This window comes from Lithobates pipiens, unplaced genomic scaffold (genome assembly GCF_037356315.1).
Source record: "Lithobates pipiens isolate NorthernLeopardFrog02 unplaced genomic scaffold, aLitPip1_a1.2 Scaffold_19, whole genome shotgun sequence".
NCBI classification, from domain to species: Eukaryota; Metazoa; Chordata; class Amphibia; order Anura; family Ranidae; genus Lithobates; species Lithobates pipiens.
The window spans coordinates 497757180-497772973 of record NW_027507764.1 but is presented as its reverse complement, the minus strand read 5'-3'; the positions used below and the strand labels follow the sequence as shown (position 1 = coordinate 497772973).

The 15794-nt window shown below is 44.0% G+C and overlaps 1 protein-coding gene across 1 annotated transcript in view; it reads right to left on the bottom strand.

Moving 5' to 3' along the window:
• Positions 1-9458, bottom strand: part of LOC143997438 (neural-cadherin-like) — a 137437-nt gene extending 127979 nt beyond the window's left edge. The window contains exon 1 of the mRNA XM_077493054.1: positions 8790-9458. Within this exon, the coding sequence (XP_077349180.1) occupies positions 8790-9369 (580 nt within the window). The 5' untranslated portion in view covers positions 9370-9458. The remainder of the gene's footprint in view (positions 1-8789) is intronic.
• Positions 9459-15794: the final 6336 nt, after the last annotated feature.

Sequence of the window (15794 nt, the reverse complement as noted above, 5' to 3'; positions counted from 1 at the left end):
TATAGTATCTCAGCGCTCTCCATCCCGTTGACTTCTACTAGAGCAGTGTTTCTCAATTCCAGTCCTCATGGCCCAGTAACAGGTCATGTTTTCAGGATTTCCCTCAGATGAAAAAGCTGGGGTAAATACTAAGGCAGTGAAACTGATCAAATCACCTGTGCAAAATAATGGAAAGCCTGAAAACATGACCTGTTAGTGGGCCATGAGGACTGGAATTGAGAAACACTGTACTAGAGAGACTGTTCTAAACAGTAGTGGCCAAGTGAATTATGTCCTCGTATTACTGTTCAGTGTTAATGGAGTATCCAACAGCTCCCTATGCCCTATCCAAGTTTATTCAGTACATATTCAATACATTTAAAAAAGGCAACCCCTAGACCAGTGATGGCGAACCTTGGCACCCCAGATGTTTTGGAACTACATTTCCCATGATTTTCATGCACTCTGCAGTGTAGCTGAGCATCATGGGAAATGTAGTTCCAAAACATCTGGGGTGCCAAGGTTCACCATCACTGCCCTAGACTATTCATTGAACCAGAAAAAGTGACTGTTGCTGTGTGCCTGGCTGCCGCTACATTATCTGGGAGAGGAACCTGTGACAAATCAGTGGTCTCTTTTGGGGGTGAGCGTTACATTAGTCCTACTATATATAATCTGTAAAGTAGTGTCCAAATCCAAATTAGCATGTGTTATGCCCCATACACATAGTCTGATTTTCCGATGGAAAATGTGTGATCGGATCATGTTGTCGGAAAATCCGACCGTGTGTGGGCTCCATCGGACTTTTTCCATCGTATTTTCCGACGCACAAAGTTTGAGAGCAGGTTCTAAAATTTTCCGACAACAAAATCTGATTGCATAAATTCCGATCATGTGTAGACAATTCCGACGGACAAAGTGCCACGCATGCTCAGAATAATAATAATAAGAGATGAAAGCTATTGGCTACTGGCCCGTTTTATAGTCCTGATGTATGTTCAGATCAACTCGTTCAGAACGATCGGAAATTCCGACAACTTTGTGCGACTGTGTGTATGCAAGACAAGTTTGGGCCAAAATCCGTCTGTGTATGGGGCGTTATAGTTTTCAGAATTGTAACACCACTGGATATCTTACCCAATGTATCATTAGGAAATGATCATGAGTTACCTGGATACTAAAATTGATGTGAGAAACTCTTATTGATATCGTATTGTTCAATTGAGTATGTGTATATAATTCTCTACATTACCTACTTTGTACAGTATTTGTAAGACATTCATAAAACATATTTTTCATTTTTTTTCTGGTTAAGTCCTACTCAGCTGTAACAGAACTGAAGAGGAGTAACAATCTGCATGTACACAGTGTACCAACAAAGGCCAGCAGTAGTGAGGGAAATGAAGGATACATCTCTGCTACAAAGCCCTGGAGAGTGGGCTTGTTCAGCCTGATGGCTGAGATCTTCTGACAAGTTTTTAATGCTGCCTGTACCCCCACTGAGGCAAATCACCCCTCTATTTGTCCTGGTGACCAATGAGATAAAAAGCAAGGGAAAACCCAAATATTACAGTTGTCACAAGACAAAAACGCAAGGGGAAAATCATCCAATGGGGACAAATGCTCCAGCAACAGCAATGCAGGAGGGGAATTATACTCACTTCCTTTTGCGTCTCCAAGACAGGCAATAAAGAAAAATCTCCCCAGTTTTACTAAAGGCAAATCCATTGTGCACTTGAAAATGCAGTCGCTTTAGATCTGAGGGAAAGATCTGAAATGAGGGGAAGCTCTGCTGATTTCTACCATCCAATCATGTACAAGCAAAAATGCTGTTTTTTATTTTCCTTGCATGTCCCCCTCAGATCTACAGTGACTGCACTTCCAAGTGCACTTGTAGTGCACAGTGAATTTGCCTTTAGTAAATAAACCCCAGGGTTTACATTCTTCTTCTCTATCTGAAACCAATAAAACAAATAAAAAGCATTGGCTATACATAGACTTTAACCAGATCTGGACCGCCCACTGCATATATACTGTGGCAGGGTGGGCCAGCTGTGCAAAATCACATACAGGTACGTGATTTCATGAACGTGGTTTTGGGCGCACGCGGGCAGCCCGAAGCGTGCTCCTGCTGTGATTGGACACAGCTAGAGGCAATCAGCAGGTCCAGGGGCCGTGATCCTGCCGATCATTCACAGGAGAGACGGATCAGTTGTCTGCCTGTTCAAAAAAAGCCAAATGGCGAATCTGTCAGGAAGGGAAAGAGAGATCTTGTGATTCAGCTGAGCTAAATCATGGATCTCTCTTTTCCTTCAGTCTGACACTGCCCCACACAGTTAGTAAGCACCTGCCTAGGGAACATTTAACCCTTCGATTGCCCCTGGTGTTAACCCCTTCCCTGCCAGCGTCATTTATACACTAATCAGTGCATTTTTATAGCACTGATCACTGTATTGGTGTCACTGGTCCCTAAAAAATATCACTCATTATCAGATTTGTGTTGCAGTCCTGTGAAAAATTCCAGATCGCCACCATTACTAGTAAAAACAATCAAATAAATTACAAGTCCCTAAATCTATCTCCTATTTTGTAGACGCTATAACTTTTGCACAAACCAATCAATATACATTTATTGGGACTTTTTTTTTTACAAAAAATATGTAGAAGAATACACATTGGCATAACTTTATGAAAAAATTTGATTTTTATCATTTTTTTATTGGGAATGTTTTATAGTAGAAAGTAAAAAAAATGTTGTTTACTTAAAATTGTGGGTCTTTTTTTTTTTATGTGCAAAAATTAAAAAGGCGATCAAATAGCACCAAAAAAAGCTCTATTTATGGGAAAAAAAGGGCATCAATTTTATTTGGGTAAAGCGTCACACGATGGCGCAATTGTTAGTTCGATATAGATAGGAGATTCGACATGACGCTGACAATAGCAATATGTGTCCATTGAACCCGTGGTCGAATATGCCTAACCTTAGCTCTATTAGTCCAAGATTATTCTACATAGAAATGATTTGACATAGAGAGAAAAGATTCGACATTATAGAGACAACAGCAAAAAAGGTTGAATGTGCCTAACCTAACTCTATTAGTCCAAGATTATTCGACATAGAGAGAAAAGATTCGCCATTATAGAGACAATAACAAAAAATTGAATGTGCCTAACCTAACTATTAGTCCAAGATTATTCGACATAGAGAGAAAAGATTTGACATGAAGATTTGATGAAGCAGTTGCCACGAATGGACATTTATGGTCAAATGCTCCGCCCATAGACGAATCCTAATGTTGGTTGACTAGTAATAATAATTAATAAATATAGCTATTACTAGTGTCATACAACATTAGAATTCTACTATAGCTTGTAGGTGGGACATTCGACCGGAAATGTACGATTGCGGCGTCATATAGTTTAGCTGCCCCGTCGAATCTTCTTAGAACATTTGACAGACACCATAAACCTTCAATGACAGATTCAACCTTAATTATTTCGGATTTTTGGACGAATGCATTTTTTAAGGAAACAAAATAAATAAAAACTAATTTTGGGAGTAACTAAATAAATTTATTTTTCGTTCGAAAATTAAATTCCAAAACTAAATATTTCAGTGTGCACATGTCTACTAAACAGAGGGAAGGAACCTGCAGGAGTGAGGGATATGGTAAGAATGCTTTTTAATGGTACCCTAGGCATAAATGAAGATTCATGCCTTGCAGTGTGGGAAAGATGCCACTACAAGAACAGAAGGTGTTTTTTAATTCAGCTGGAGATCAGCGTTAAAGCTTTGTGAACGGAGCCCTTTGTATTATCTGATATGGGGATGGCACAGGACAGGCGCCCTGCACAGTAACATCTTAGGATGGTGACAAAATCAAATAACCTTGACCAGCATTGTTTATGAACAGACCCTCCCTGAGGGCAAAATGCTTGTCAATACCCTGTCATTAGAGCTCAGGCTGGGGACATCACAGCCACAAAATGGGCTGACTGGGGAGAGGCAAGGAAAAGCTGATCTAAACTAAACCGTGTTTCATAACACCCAGTAATGGGACTCCGCACCTTCCAATGGAGGCTGATAATAAAAATAAAATGTTAATTCATAATATTGTATTTCTCAGTGTAAAATGTCTGGCTATGAAGAGGGGATGTCTGGCTGTAAAGGGGGAATATGTGGCTATGAGGGGTGAACGTCTGGCTATGGGGGAGATTGCCTGGCTACGATGGAGGAATGTTTGGTTATGGAGAGTGAATGTCTGGCTATGAAGGGTGAATTCAGAAAGAGTAGAGTTGAGTCTCTCTATTTATGTTGTGAATACAGATAAACATATACTCCAAGATGTAAAACAATTATTTCTATTTCATATATATAAATAAACACACATATATACACAAAGCTCATAATTGTCCTTGATTGAACATGGCACATGATAATTTTGGCTCTGATGAAGAGGGTTCACCCTTGAAACTCATCAGCAGTTTGGATACCTCCTGGTCTTCTGGCAGGACCGATGGAAGTTATTAGACCTTCATGCAGTGGAGGACACTCGTTGTGACGTGTTTATATCAATCACATTTATGAGTATATATTGCTCTATGCTCTTTTAATCTTTTCAATAAATTATATTATGGTAATGCACTAGGTCGGGGTGCCTTTCTCTTTATATTTCGTTTGTTTCCAGTTTGAGGATGCCTAATATCCTGAGAAGGCAGCAAGACCAGTACCAGAATTAAAGCGGTGTTGCAGCCGCAAAATTATTATTATTTTTTTAAAGTCAGCAGCTACAAACACTGTAGCTGCTGACTTTTAATCAGGACACTTACCTGTCCAGGGAGCCTGTGATGTTGGCCTCCCAAGGCCGATCCGTCCATCGGATCGGGTGCAGGCACTGCCATTGCAACTCAGTGAAACTGGTAGTGGACCCTTTCGGCTTCACTGCCGGTTTTTGATTCGCGAGTCGTGTGGTGCTTTGTGAATGGCCAGCTTGTCTTCTGGGACACACACAGGTCCCAGAAGACAATGGGGGGCTTGCCGCAGAAGAGGATGTGACGTCCTTGGCCGTGGCCCGGCTGGATCGGAAGTACACTCAGTACTTCCAAAAAGGTACTATAGAAGAAAAACATATATTTTTTTTAATATCCAAAAACGAGGGGTGGAAAGGTGGTCTTTCGATTAGGACCACCTCTCAAAAGTGGGTGGAACTCTGCTTTAAGACGTTTTTATACTGTTCATACCTCTGGGTCACCACTGCGAGCGCAGGAGAATATCTGCATGTTATGGAGGGAGAATGTTTGGCTATAAAGAGAGAATGTCTGACTATGAGGGCTGGTTCACACCATAAAAACACACTCCAGATCTGTTCCGGATGCGTTTCTGCATATGCGTTTTAACACGTTTTTGATGCATTTCCAGATACATCTTTTCTTCTTTTTTCACTGTACTGGGGTCCGGTGCGTTTTTGATGCAATCCAGTCCATTCCGATGCACTTTGATGCATTTTACCACATTCCAGTACAGCCCAGTGCAGGAAAAATTAAGCATGTTCTACTTTTTTTTCTGTAACGCCCTGGAACTAACCGCACTTGGCGTGAACGATGCCATTGGAAACCACAGCCTACTTTCCTTGCGTTTTTGATGCAGAAAAAAACGCACTAGACTGCATGTGGGGTGAACTGGTCCTAAGGCAGGAGTGTTTGGCTATGAAGAGAGAATATCTGGATGTGAAGAGTGGATGGCTGCAAATGATGGGAGAGTGTTTGGCTATGAAGGAACAATATCTGCCTATAATAGGGGAATGCCTGGCTGTGAAGGGGGGATGCTTGATTTTGAAGGGAGAAAGCCTGGCTTTAAGGGGAGAACGTCTGGCTAGTTGTGAGCTTTCCCAAAGTTCAGCTTTAGGCAGTATTGGTGGAAAATGACAATACTCTTTTTTTTTTTTTGACAGAGCAGGGAGAGGTTTAAATATATATCATTGTATTTTTGGTGCCGTGTCCCAATGGGCAGATTTCCCTTTACTTACTGTCCTGGATGCAACAGAAAATTTGAGAAAATCTCTTAAAAGTGAGGGAAATTCCCATCTTAGAGAGTTGTCACAGGAACGGATATCTCCTTTGGAGGTTTTCCCCTCTGATGACAACTGTAAAATCTTGGATTTCCACTGTCTAATGCCGCGTACACACGACCAGACTTGTGTCCGACAGACTTCCGAAGGAGTTCTGCCGGAGTTCTGACAGAGTTCTGATGGACTTTCCGAATGAGCGGACTTGGCCACACACAATCACACCAAACTCCGACGGATTCGAACGTGATGACGTACGACTGGACTCGAATAAGGAAGTTCATAGCCAGTAGCCAATAGCTGCACTAGCGTCGGTTTTAGACCGTCGGAATAGCATACACACGAGCAAATTTTTCGGTAGGAACTGGGTCCGGCAGAGTTCTGGCGGAAAAATTTGAAGCATGTTCCATTTCTAAAGTCTGTCAGACTTTTGCGAATCAAAAGTCCGTTGCAGCCCACACACGATCGAATAGTCTGCCGGAATCAGTCCGTCAGACTTTGGATGTTGAAAAGTCTGGTCGTGTGTACGGGGCTTTAAGCTGTCCTTAGATGGATAGAATTTCAAATGAACATTTTTAGGACAAGTCTTAGGAAAATTCGTACTTATATTTTCAGAACATTCGTTTGTTGTTCTAAAGATTTTGTTTGTGTTAATATTTGATTTTGGAATGAATGGACGTTACCGAACGGAAACCACATTCGCTGTTAGAAATTTGTTCGTTCAAGACAGCTTTCCCACCGTGCTCCTTGGAATTTTCTCATCAATGCAGTAAAAAAAATTAACGTTGATTTGACCCCATTAACGATAAAACTTTTTTGGAACGTTCTTTTTCTAGAAGTTTAGTTTGAAATTCTACCCATCTATGGCCAGCTTTAGTGACAAAGGTCACCAAGACAAATTCACACAATTCAGACAATGTCACAGAGAGGGTGACAGCAATAGGTCAGACAGCTATACAAATTTGATAAAGGGTCCAACACTTTCCTACAATTGTTTGAAATTATTAATGTGGGTGCATATATTAATTATTAAGGTGGACTATGCCTTTAAATAGCTTCTAAAGGAATACAGAAACCCCTTCCCAAAATCTTAGACCTGTTCTGTGTCTCATTATACGTGTGCTTTTTTGTTCTCTTCCAGAAAGGAAAAGTCCAAAGCAATCCAAAAAACAAATACAAAATGCACTCAAAAGAACACACCTATACCAGATACACATTTTCTCACTGTCATGCCATCAATCATTTGACACATTATGCAACCAAAGGATTAATAATATTAAAATTGCTTGAAAGTTGCCCGAGAGCCTAACGCAGAGAACCCCATAGACGTGAGATGATTGCTCCCAACCAAACTGGGACGTAAAGCTATACAGCGCATGACAATCCAATTATCACAATATTCTCATCTGCCAAACTATGGAATTCCTTCACTAACATTTAAAACTCTTTCAAAGAATTTAGCAGATTTTAATATAAGATGAAAGAAGATGTGAAGATCGATGGATTGTTAAATCGTCACTTTTGACCTCCAATAAACTTATTTTTTGTTTACAGTGATCTGAATGATATGAGTTTTTATTACAGTATATCTATGCTGCAGACAGCAATCATTTCAGATACCTGATTGATTAAAGTGATTAGATGATTAGATCTATGGGTCGAGCGCATGCAGAATTGATGTGTGTAGGGTGGCCATGCACATTGCAGTCTGCAATCTCATTTATATTTACAAAAACTATGTAATATATCAAACTCAAAAAAAGTAACAAACCCATACTATTATATATATATATATTATATATATGTAGCGCACTACCCCCTTGGGAGCTGATTTGTTCTATTTCCCACTGGCTATCCCGAGCACTCAGGGACCACCCTTCCCTCTCACACCTCGGGTTCCATGTTTGCAGTATGAAAAGGTCACTATATATATATATATATATATATATGTATATATATATATATATATATATATATATATATATATATATATATATATATATATATATATATGCAATGTAACAATATATAAAGTATATCACACATGTAAATCCAATTATTACTATAATCTCATCCAATCTGGCAACTACAGTTTTTTTTTTTTCAGTTCCATGTAAAACCGTATAAAGAATTTAGCAGTTTGAAGTGAAGATTACGGAAGATGTAAAGATCAATGGATTGTGAAATGGTGACTGCTAACCTCCAATAAACTTTTTTTTATGGTGATGATGAGAATGACATGAGTTTATTTATATCTATGCTGCAGACAGCAATCATTTCAGATACCTGATCAATCAAAGTAATTGGATCAAAGGGTTGACCACATGCAGAACTGATATGTGTAGGGTGCCCATGCGCAATGCAATCTGATTGTGCAATCCCTATACAATCTAATTTACTAAACTATATAACAAATCTAATGTAATGTAACAAACCTATACAATGTATATATGTAATATATCTCTATATACAATGTAACAATATACTGTATAAATGTAATGTAACAAACAAAAAAAATTAGTGTGTGTGTATGTGTATATATATATATATATATATATATATATATATATATTAGATAGATAAATTAGAGAGAGGGGGAGAGATGATAGATACATAAAGAGAAGAGAGAGAAGGGGGGGGGGGGGGAGAGAGATGAAGAGAGTTTATAGATATAAAGGAGATGGTACAACCACATCGTATAGTGTATGTGAATAATAGGTGGTGACAATGGCAGGTCCTCCTCACCTTGCTCCAGGTTGTGGACCTTCACCTGGATCTCTGTCTGTCCTCCTTGCAGTTTCTGGGTCAGGTACAACCGACCAGTTCCGCTCTCTATCCTCATCGGGGGCTCTGGGGGCCAGCTGATCTCAAACCATTTGCCCCGATACCTCCTATCGGGGACAGTGAAGATCGTCTCCCCTAGGGCGCCCCCTGCAGGTACCCGCACAGTGTAGGAAGACGATATCCCCAGAGGCTCAATGGCTCTGGCCGATCTAGATCGGGCAATAAGTGGGGGCAGAGAAGGAAGTGATCGGGCTTCGCTGAGCTGGGATGGGACCGTGGTGGGTGATGATGCTGGTGGGAGATGGTGAGGATGGATCTTGGGGAGAGGAGGGTACAGCGGGGAGGTGGTTGGCTCAGGTGTAGCAGTCAGGACATCGGATGGGGGGATCCCATGAAGAGCTGCCCGTCCTCTTCCCGTCTGATCGCTCTCATCAGCACCAGACAAAGTCCCATCAGGAGCAGGCAAGGGGATCGGGACCCCAGAAGATTGGCCGGGACCTTGGTGGGGAAATGTTGCAGAACTGGCAGCCTGGCACAGCATGATGAGGAGTATAGGAGGGGCTCCTGTGTGTGCAGCCTGTACATAGTGCCCGCTGCTGGGACATGGACAGAGCCGGGGACGGGTCCTAATCAAGAGTCAGCAGATGACTGAGACACTCAGCTCTGAGCCCAGCCCTCACTGACACCCACATGTGGGGACACGCCCCCTCCCCATCACTGACACCCACATGTGCGGGACACGCCCCTCCCCATCACTGACACCCACCTGTGAGGGACACGCCCCCTCCCCATCACTGACACCCACATGTGCGGGACAGGCCCCCTCTCCATCACCCACATGTGAGGGACACGCCCCCTCCCCATCACAGCACTGACACCCACAGCATACAGGTGGAGGACACGCCCCCTCCCCATCACAGCACTGACACCCACATGTGGGGGACACGCCCCCTCCCCATCACAGCACTGACACCCACCTGTGAGGGACACGCCCCCCCCCATCACAGCACTGACACCCACAGCATACAGGTGGAGGACACACCCCCTTCCCATCACAGCAATGACACCCACATGTGGGGGACACGCCCCCTCCCCATCACAGCACTGACACCCACAGCATACAGTTGGAGGACACACCCGCTCCCCATCACAGCACTGACACCCACATGTGCGGGACATGCCCCCTCCCCATCAAAGCACTGACACCCACCTGTGAGGGACACGCCCCCTCCCCATCACAGCACTGACACCCACAGCATACAGGTGGAGGACACACCCCCTCTCAGCACAGCACTGACACCCACATGTGGGGGACACGCCCCCTCCCCATCACAGCACTGACACCCACATGTGGAGGACATGCCCTCTCCCCATCACAGCACTGACACCCACAGCATACAGGTGGAGGACACGCCTCCTCCCTATCACAGCACTGACACCCACATGTGGGGGACATGCCCTCTCTCCATCACAGCACTGACACCCACAGCATACAGGTGGAGGACACGCCCCCTCCCCATCACAGCACTGACACCCACATGTGGGGGACACGCCCTCTCCCCATCACAGCACTGACACCCACAACATACAGGTGGAGGACACTCCCCTCTCCCATCACAGCACTGACACCCACAGGATATAGGTGGAGGACACGCCTCTTCCCATTAAAGAACTGACACCCACAGGATATAGGTGGAGGACATGCCCCCTCCCCATCACAGAACTGACACCCACAGCATACAGGTGGAGGACACGCCCCCTCTCAGCACAGCACTGACACCCACATGTGGGGGACACGCCTCCTCCCCATCACAGCACTGACACCCACATGTGGAGGACACGCCCTCTCCCCATCACAGCACTGACACCCACAGCATACAGGTGGAGGACACGCCCCCTCCCCATCACAGCACTGACACCCACATGTGGGGGACATGCCCTCTCTCCATCACAGCACTGACACCCACAGCATACAGGTGGAGGACACGCCCCTCCCCATCACAGCACTGACACCCACATGTGGGGGACACGCCCTCTCCCCATCACAGCACTGACACCCACAACATACAGGTGGAGGACACTCCCCCTTCCCATCACAGCACTGACACCCACAGCATACAGGTGAAGGACACTCCCCCTTCCCATCACAGCACTGATACCCACAGCATACAGGTGGAAGACACGCCCCCTCCCATCACTGACACCCACAGCATACAGGTGGAGGACACTCTCCCTTCCCATCACAGCACTGACACCCACAGGATACAGGTGGAGGACACGCCCCCTCCCCATCACAGCACTGACACCCACATGTGGGGGACATGCCCTCTCTCCATCACAGCACTGACACCCACAGCATACAGGTGGAGGACACGCCCCTCCCCATCACAGCACTGACACCCACATGTGGGGGACACGCCCTCTCCCCATCACAGCACTGACACCCACAACATACAGGTGGAGGACACTCCCCCTTCCCATCACAGCACTGACACCCACAGCATACAGGTGAAGGACACTCCCCCTTCCCATCACAGCACTGATACCCACAGCATACAGGTGGAAGACACGCCCCCTCCCATCACTGACACCCACAGCATACAGGTGGAGGACACTCTCCCTTCCCATCACAGCACTGACACCCACAGGATACAGGTGGAGGACACGCCCCCTCCCATCACAGCACTGACACCACAGGATATAGGTGGAGGACACGCCCCTTCCCATTAAAGAACTGACACCCACAGGATATAGGTGGAGGACACACCCCTCCCCATCACAGCACTGACACCCACAGCATACAAGTGAAGGACACGCCCCCTTCCCATCACAGCACTGACAAAGTGACAAAGTGTGCTGGAGCCAGACTGCAAGTGACATCCATTGATACTCCAGGGTACCATTCATTTATTTCCTCCATCATCACATCACCTTCCCCGAGGGCTCATCAGACTGACTTTTCCTGCACTCCGTCTCTGGCTCATCAAAGAGATCTGACTATACTGGATATGTGACAGTTCTCTGGAATAACAGGGACTGCCTGCAGCAGCCAATCAGATGTGTGCTCTCTCTTTTTTTTTTTTTGTTAGTTGGAACATTGTAATCCCAATGATACATGTGAATCTCCGCTCATTTGTTTTATGTCATGAGGGATTTTTTTAGACTTGCTTTGAGGGGTATTAAAAACGTATTAATTGATGCACAGGTTTGGATAATATTTAGCTACATTCACACCCGAGCGTCGCGTTTTTGAGCTTTTTAGTTTTCGAGAGTTTCTATGCACATTTTTGAGCATTTGTGTAAAGTGTTTTTAAAAGCATTTGTGAGGCTTGGCATTTTTAATTAGCCAATAGAGGAAAAATATCATCTGTTTCATAATTTCTTGCTATGTTTTTCAGCTTTTTTATTTAATACTTTTTTATTTTTTTACGTAAGGGATTAAGGGTTAGAGCCGGTTCACACAGCGGGCGATGCGAGGCGACACGACTCGCCTCGCCTCGCTCTCGCAAGTCGCCCCCGTTCTGTACAATGGAACCGTTCTGAGAGGAGCGACTCGAGTCGCTCCGACTCAGAAAAAAGGTTCCTGTACTACTTTTGGGCGACCTCGGGGCGACTTGCATTGACTTCTATACAGAAGTCATTTGCAAGTCGCCGCCGAGGCCGCTGCAGGTCGCGGCGAGGCAAGTCGGAGTCGCCTCGCCTCGCCTGCAGTGTGAACCGGCCCTTAGGGGTTTATTTACTAAACCTAGAGAGTGCAAAATTAGTCACATTTCTGTATAGAAACCAATCAGTTTCTAATCTTAGCTTGTTAATTACACTTTGGCAATAAAACCTGGAAGCCGATTGCTTTCTCTTCAGAATGGTGACTAATTTTGCATTCTCTAACTTTAGTAAATAAACCCCACAGAGTTTAAAGGTTAGAGTTTAATTTATTTACTGTATTATTTATTTATTTATTTTGTGAGGATAGGGTTATGGTTTATGATTAGGGGGTTAATATTAGGTTAAGGGATGGGGGTTAGGGTTTTTTTTTTTATTATGTATTCATTATTATTTATTTCATTTATTGCATTTGAGTACAAAAAACACTAAAAAACGCGTGAAAATGCACTAAAATTCTCAAATTAAACGTTTCCATGCATTTCTATGGAACAAAAAAAAAAAAAAAAAAAAACACACCCGATTTGTTTGGCTATGTTTTTCATCAACTTTTATTTATGATTAATTATTATTTATTACTTTTTTTGTAAGGGGTTAAGGGATAGAGTTTAATTAATTTATTTACTTTTTTTTTTTTTTCTTTGTAAAGTTAGGGTTAGAGTTTAGGATTAGGGGTTACTATTAATGTTGGGGTTTAAAATCGGGGTTAGGGTATGAAATTAAGGGTTAATATTAGGGTTAAGGTTTTTTTTTTTAAATGTAGTTATGTTTATTATTTATTTAATTTAACTATTGCATTTGAGCGCAAAAACCACTGAAAAACATGCGACAAAATGCAATGAAGCGTTTCCATGCATTTCTATGGAACAATAAAATGCTTAAAAAATGCACCAATCTACCTGATTTGAGCTACAAAACAGCCTCCCCAACTTTTTTGAGCTTCTTGTGACTTGGAGTGGAGATTTGAACCAACTCCATAGGGAATAATTTAATTTGTCTTCTCCAGCATTTTGGAGCTTCAAGCTTCAGACTACAAAATGCTGATGTGTGAATGGTGCCTTATTCTTAATGGCGTCCCAGATGTCGCGAGATTCTGCTGTGATTGTCACATGATAGAATCGTGCAGAAATCTCTGCAAAATTCATGATTAAAAATCACACTAAGCTTGTCACCCAAAAAAAGTAGTCGGAGCTTCTTTTGGCCGACAAACACGCATAGGGCAGCCCTTTGACCTGAATAGTCTGCTCTATGCGTGACATGTGTTTCCGTGTGTAAGTTATGTTTTAAAAATTGCGAGTGGGAACCTATGTGAGGTCTGAATGGGACCTTACAATGGGTTTAAAGTGGTTTTAAACTCTCCCCCACAACTTTGTCCCATGTAAATCAGCATAAAAAAACCCTAATGAATAGGGATGGCCTCGCGGTTCGCCCGGCGGTCGGTTCGCTGCGAATTTTGCGTGTTCGCGATTCCCCAAACCGGCGGGCATATGCGTTTTCAGTGTGAAAGAACTTTGACCCATGATGACACGTTCATCATGGGGTACAGGACAGCCAATTGAGACATTTCAGCACTTGGACAATTGGACATTCCCCCTACCCTATAAATAGACCTGATCTGGCAGCCATTTTACATTCTGTCTTATGTCAGTGTAGGGACAGGACGCTGTGTGGAGCAGGGAGAGACTGTAGTGACACAAATCACTAGCTATTAGGTCCACAAAAGTCCTTTTAAGGACTGGTATAGGTATAATACAGTATATAGGGTTCAGTGCACTGCTGTGCTGGTGATTGCAGCTGTCTTTTGTCAGTGTAGGGACAGGACGCTGTGTGGAGCAGGGACAGTCAGTTTAATCACTAGCTAGGTCCACATTATTACTATTAGGTCCTTTTAAGGACTGGTATAGGTGTACAGTATATAGGGTTGTGGTGCACTGCTGTGCTGCAGATTACTGCTCGTTTCTGCAGCTGTCTTTTTATCAGTGTAGGGACTGAGGGACAGTCTGCAAATCACTAGCTACTAGGTCCACAAAGGTCCTTTTAAGGACTGGTATAGGTGTACAATATATAGGGTTGTGGTGCACTGCTGTGCTGCAGATTACTGCTCATTTCTGCAGCTGTCTTTTTATCAGTGTAGGGACTGAGGGACAGTCTGCAAATCACTAGCTACTAGGTCCACAAAGGTCCTTTTAAGGACTGGTATATGTGTACAATATATAGGGTTGTGGTGCACTGCTGTGCTGCAGATTACTGCTCGTTTCTGCAGCAGTCTTTTATCAGTATAGGGACTGAGGAACAGTCTGCAAATCACTACATACACAAAATGACAGGCAGAGGAAGAGGTAGGCCCTTCCACAGGGGTGGTAGGGCAGGAGCAACAGGCTTGAGTCAAAGTGGCAAATTGCAGAAGGTGCGTGAGATTACGTCAAAGGACGCACCAGACTTGGTTGAGTGGCTCACTCAGCCTTACTCTTCTGCACCCTCCTCATCCTCTCGATCTGCACCCTCTTCTTCACTCTCTGCTGTGTGCACCCCCAAAGACACTACCACCAACACCACCACCACCACTATATACCTTCCGCTTGAGTCACAGGAATTATTTTCCGATCCATATCAAGACATTTCCGATGCGCAGCCACTCTTGGCATTGGATCAAGAAGAGGAGGTAGCAACAATCGCCACTCAGCAGTCTGACGACAGTACCCAGATCAGCCCAAGGAGGAGGTTGGTCCCTGGTGTTGCTGCCTACTCCGAGATCTCTAATTATAGCAGTGGGGAAGGTGACGTCGATGATGACGCGTCTAGTGATGTCACCTGCCCACAAGAGAGGAAGAGGAGAGGAGTTCAGAGGGAGATATGGACCAGCAGATAGGGAGGAGAAACAGGAAGAACTTACATTGCACAGGAGGGACAAAGCAGACTGCTAATGTATCAGGAGCGAGGCATCAACCATGTACGGTCACATCTGGCGCTCCCAGGACGCCGGCACATGGCTCTGCAGTGTGGGCTTTTTTTAACACTCACGACAGTGTTGACTACCTCACATTTCTAAAAATGAATGAGGCATGGATCTCGGAGGAATTCAACACATGTGACCAGTAGACCATGTATATGCTCAACTCTATAAACGATTTATTTAACACGGACCTTTTTTCTACCTTTGGCTCACTTCTTTGTACAAAAAAAGCACACCGTACTAAATGCCCATACCCTCCTGTTTGAAGAGGTTGAGCGGTGTCATATTTTTGGGTCCCGCAGCGAGTTGCTGGTATCAGTGCTGCTGTCAGTGCTCTCTATCTCGGTGCTGGT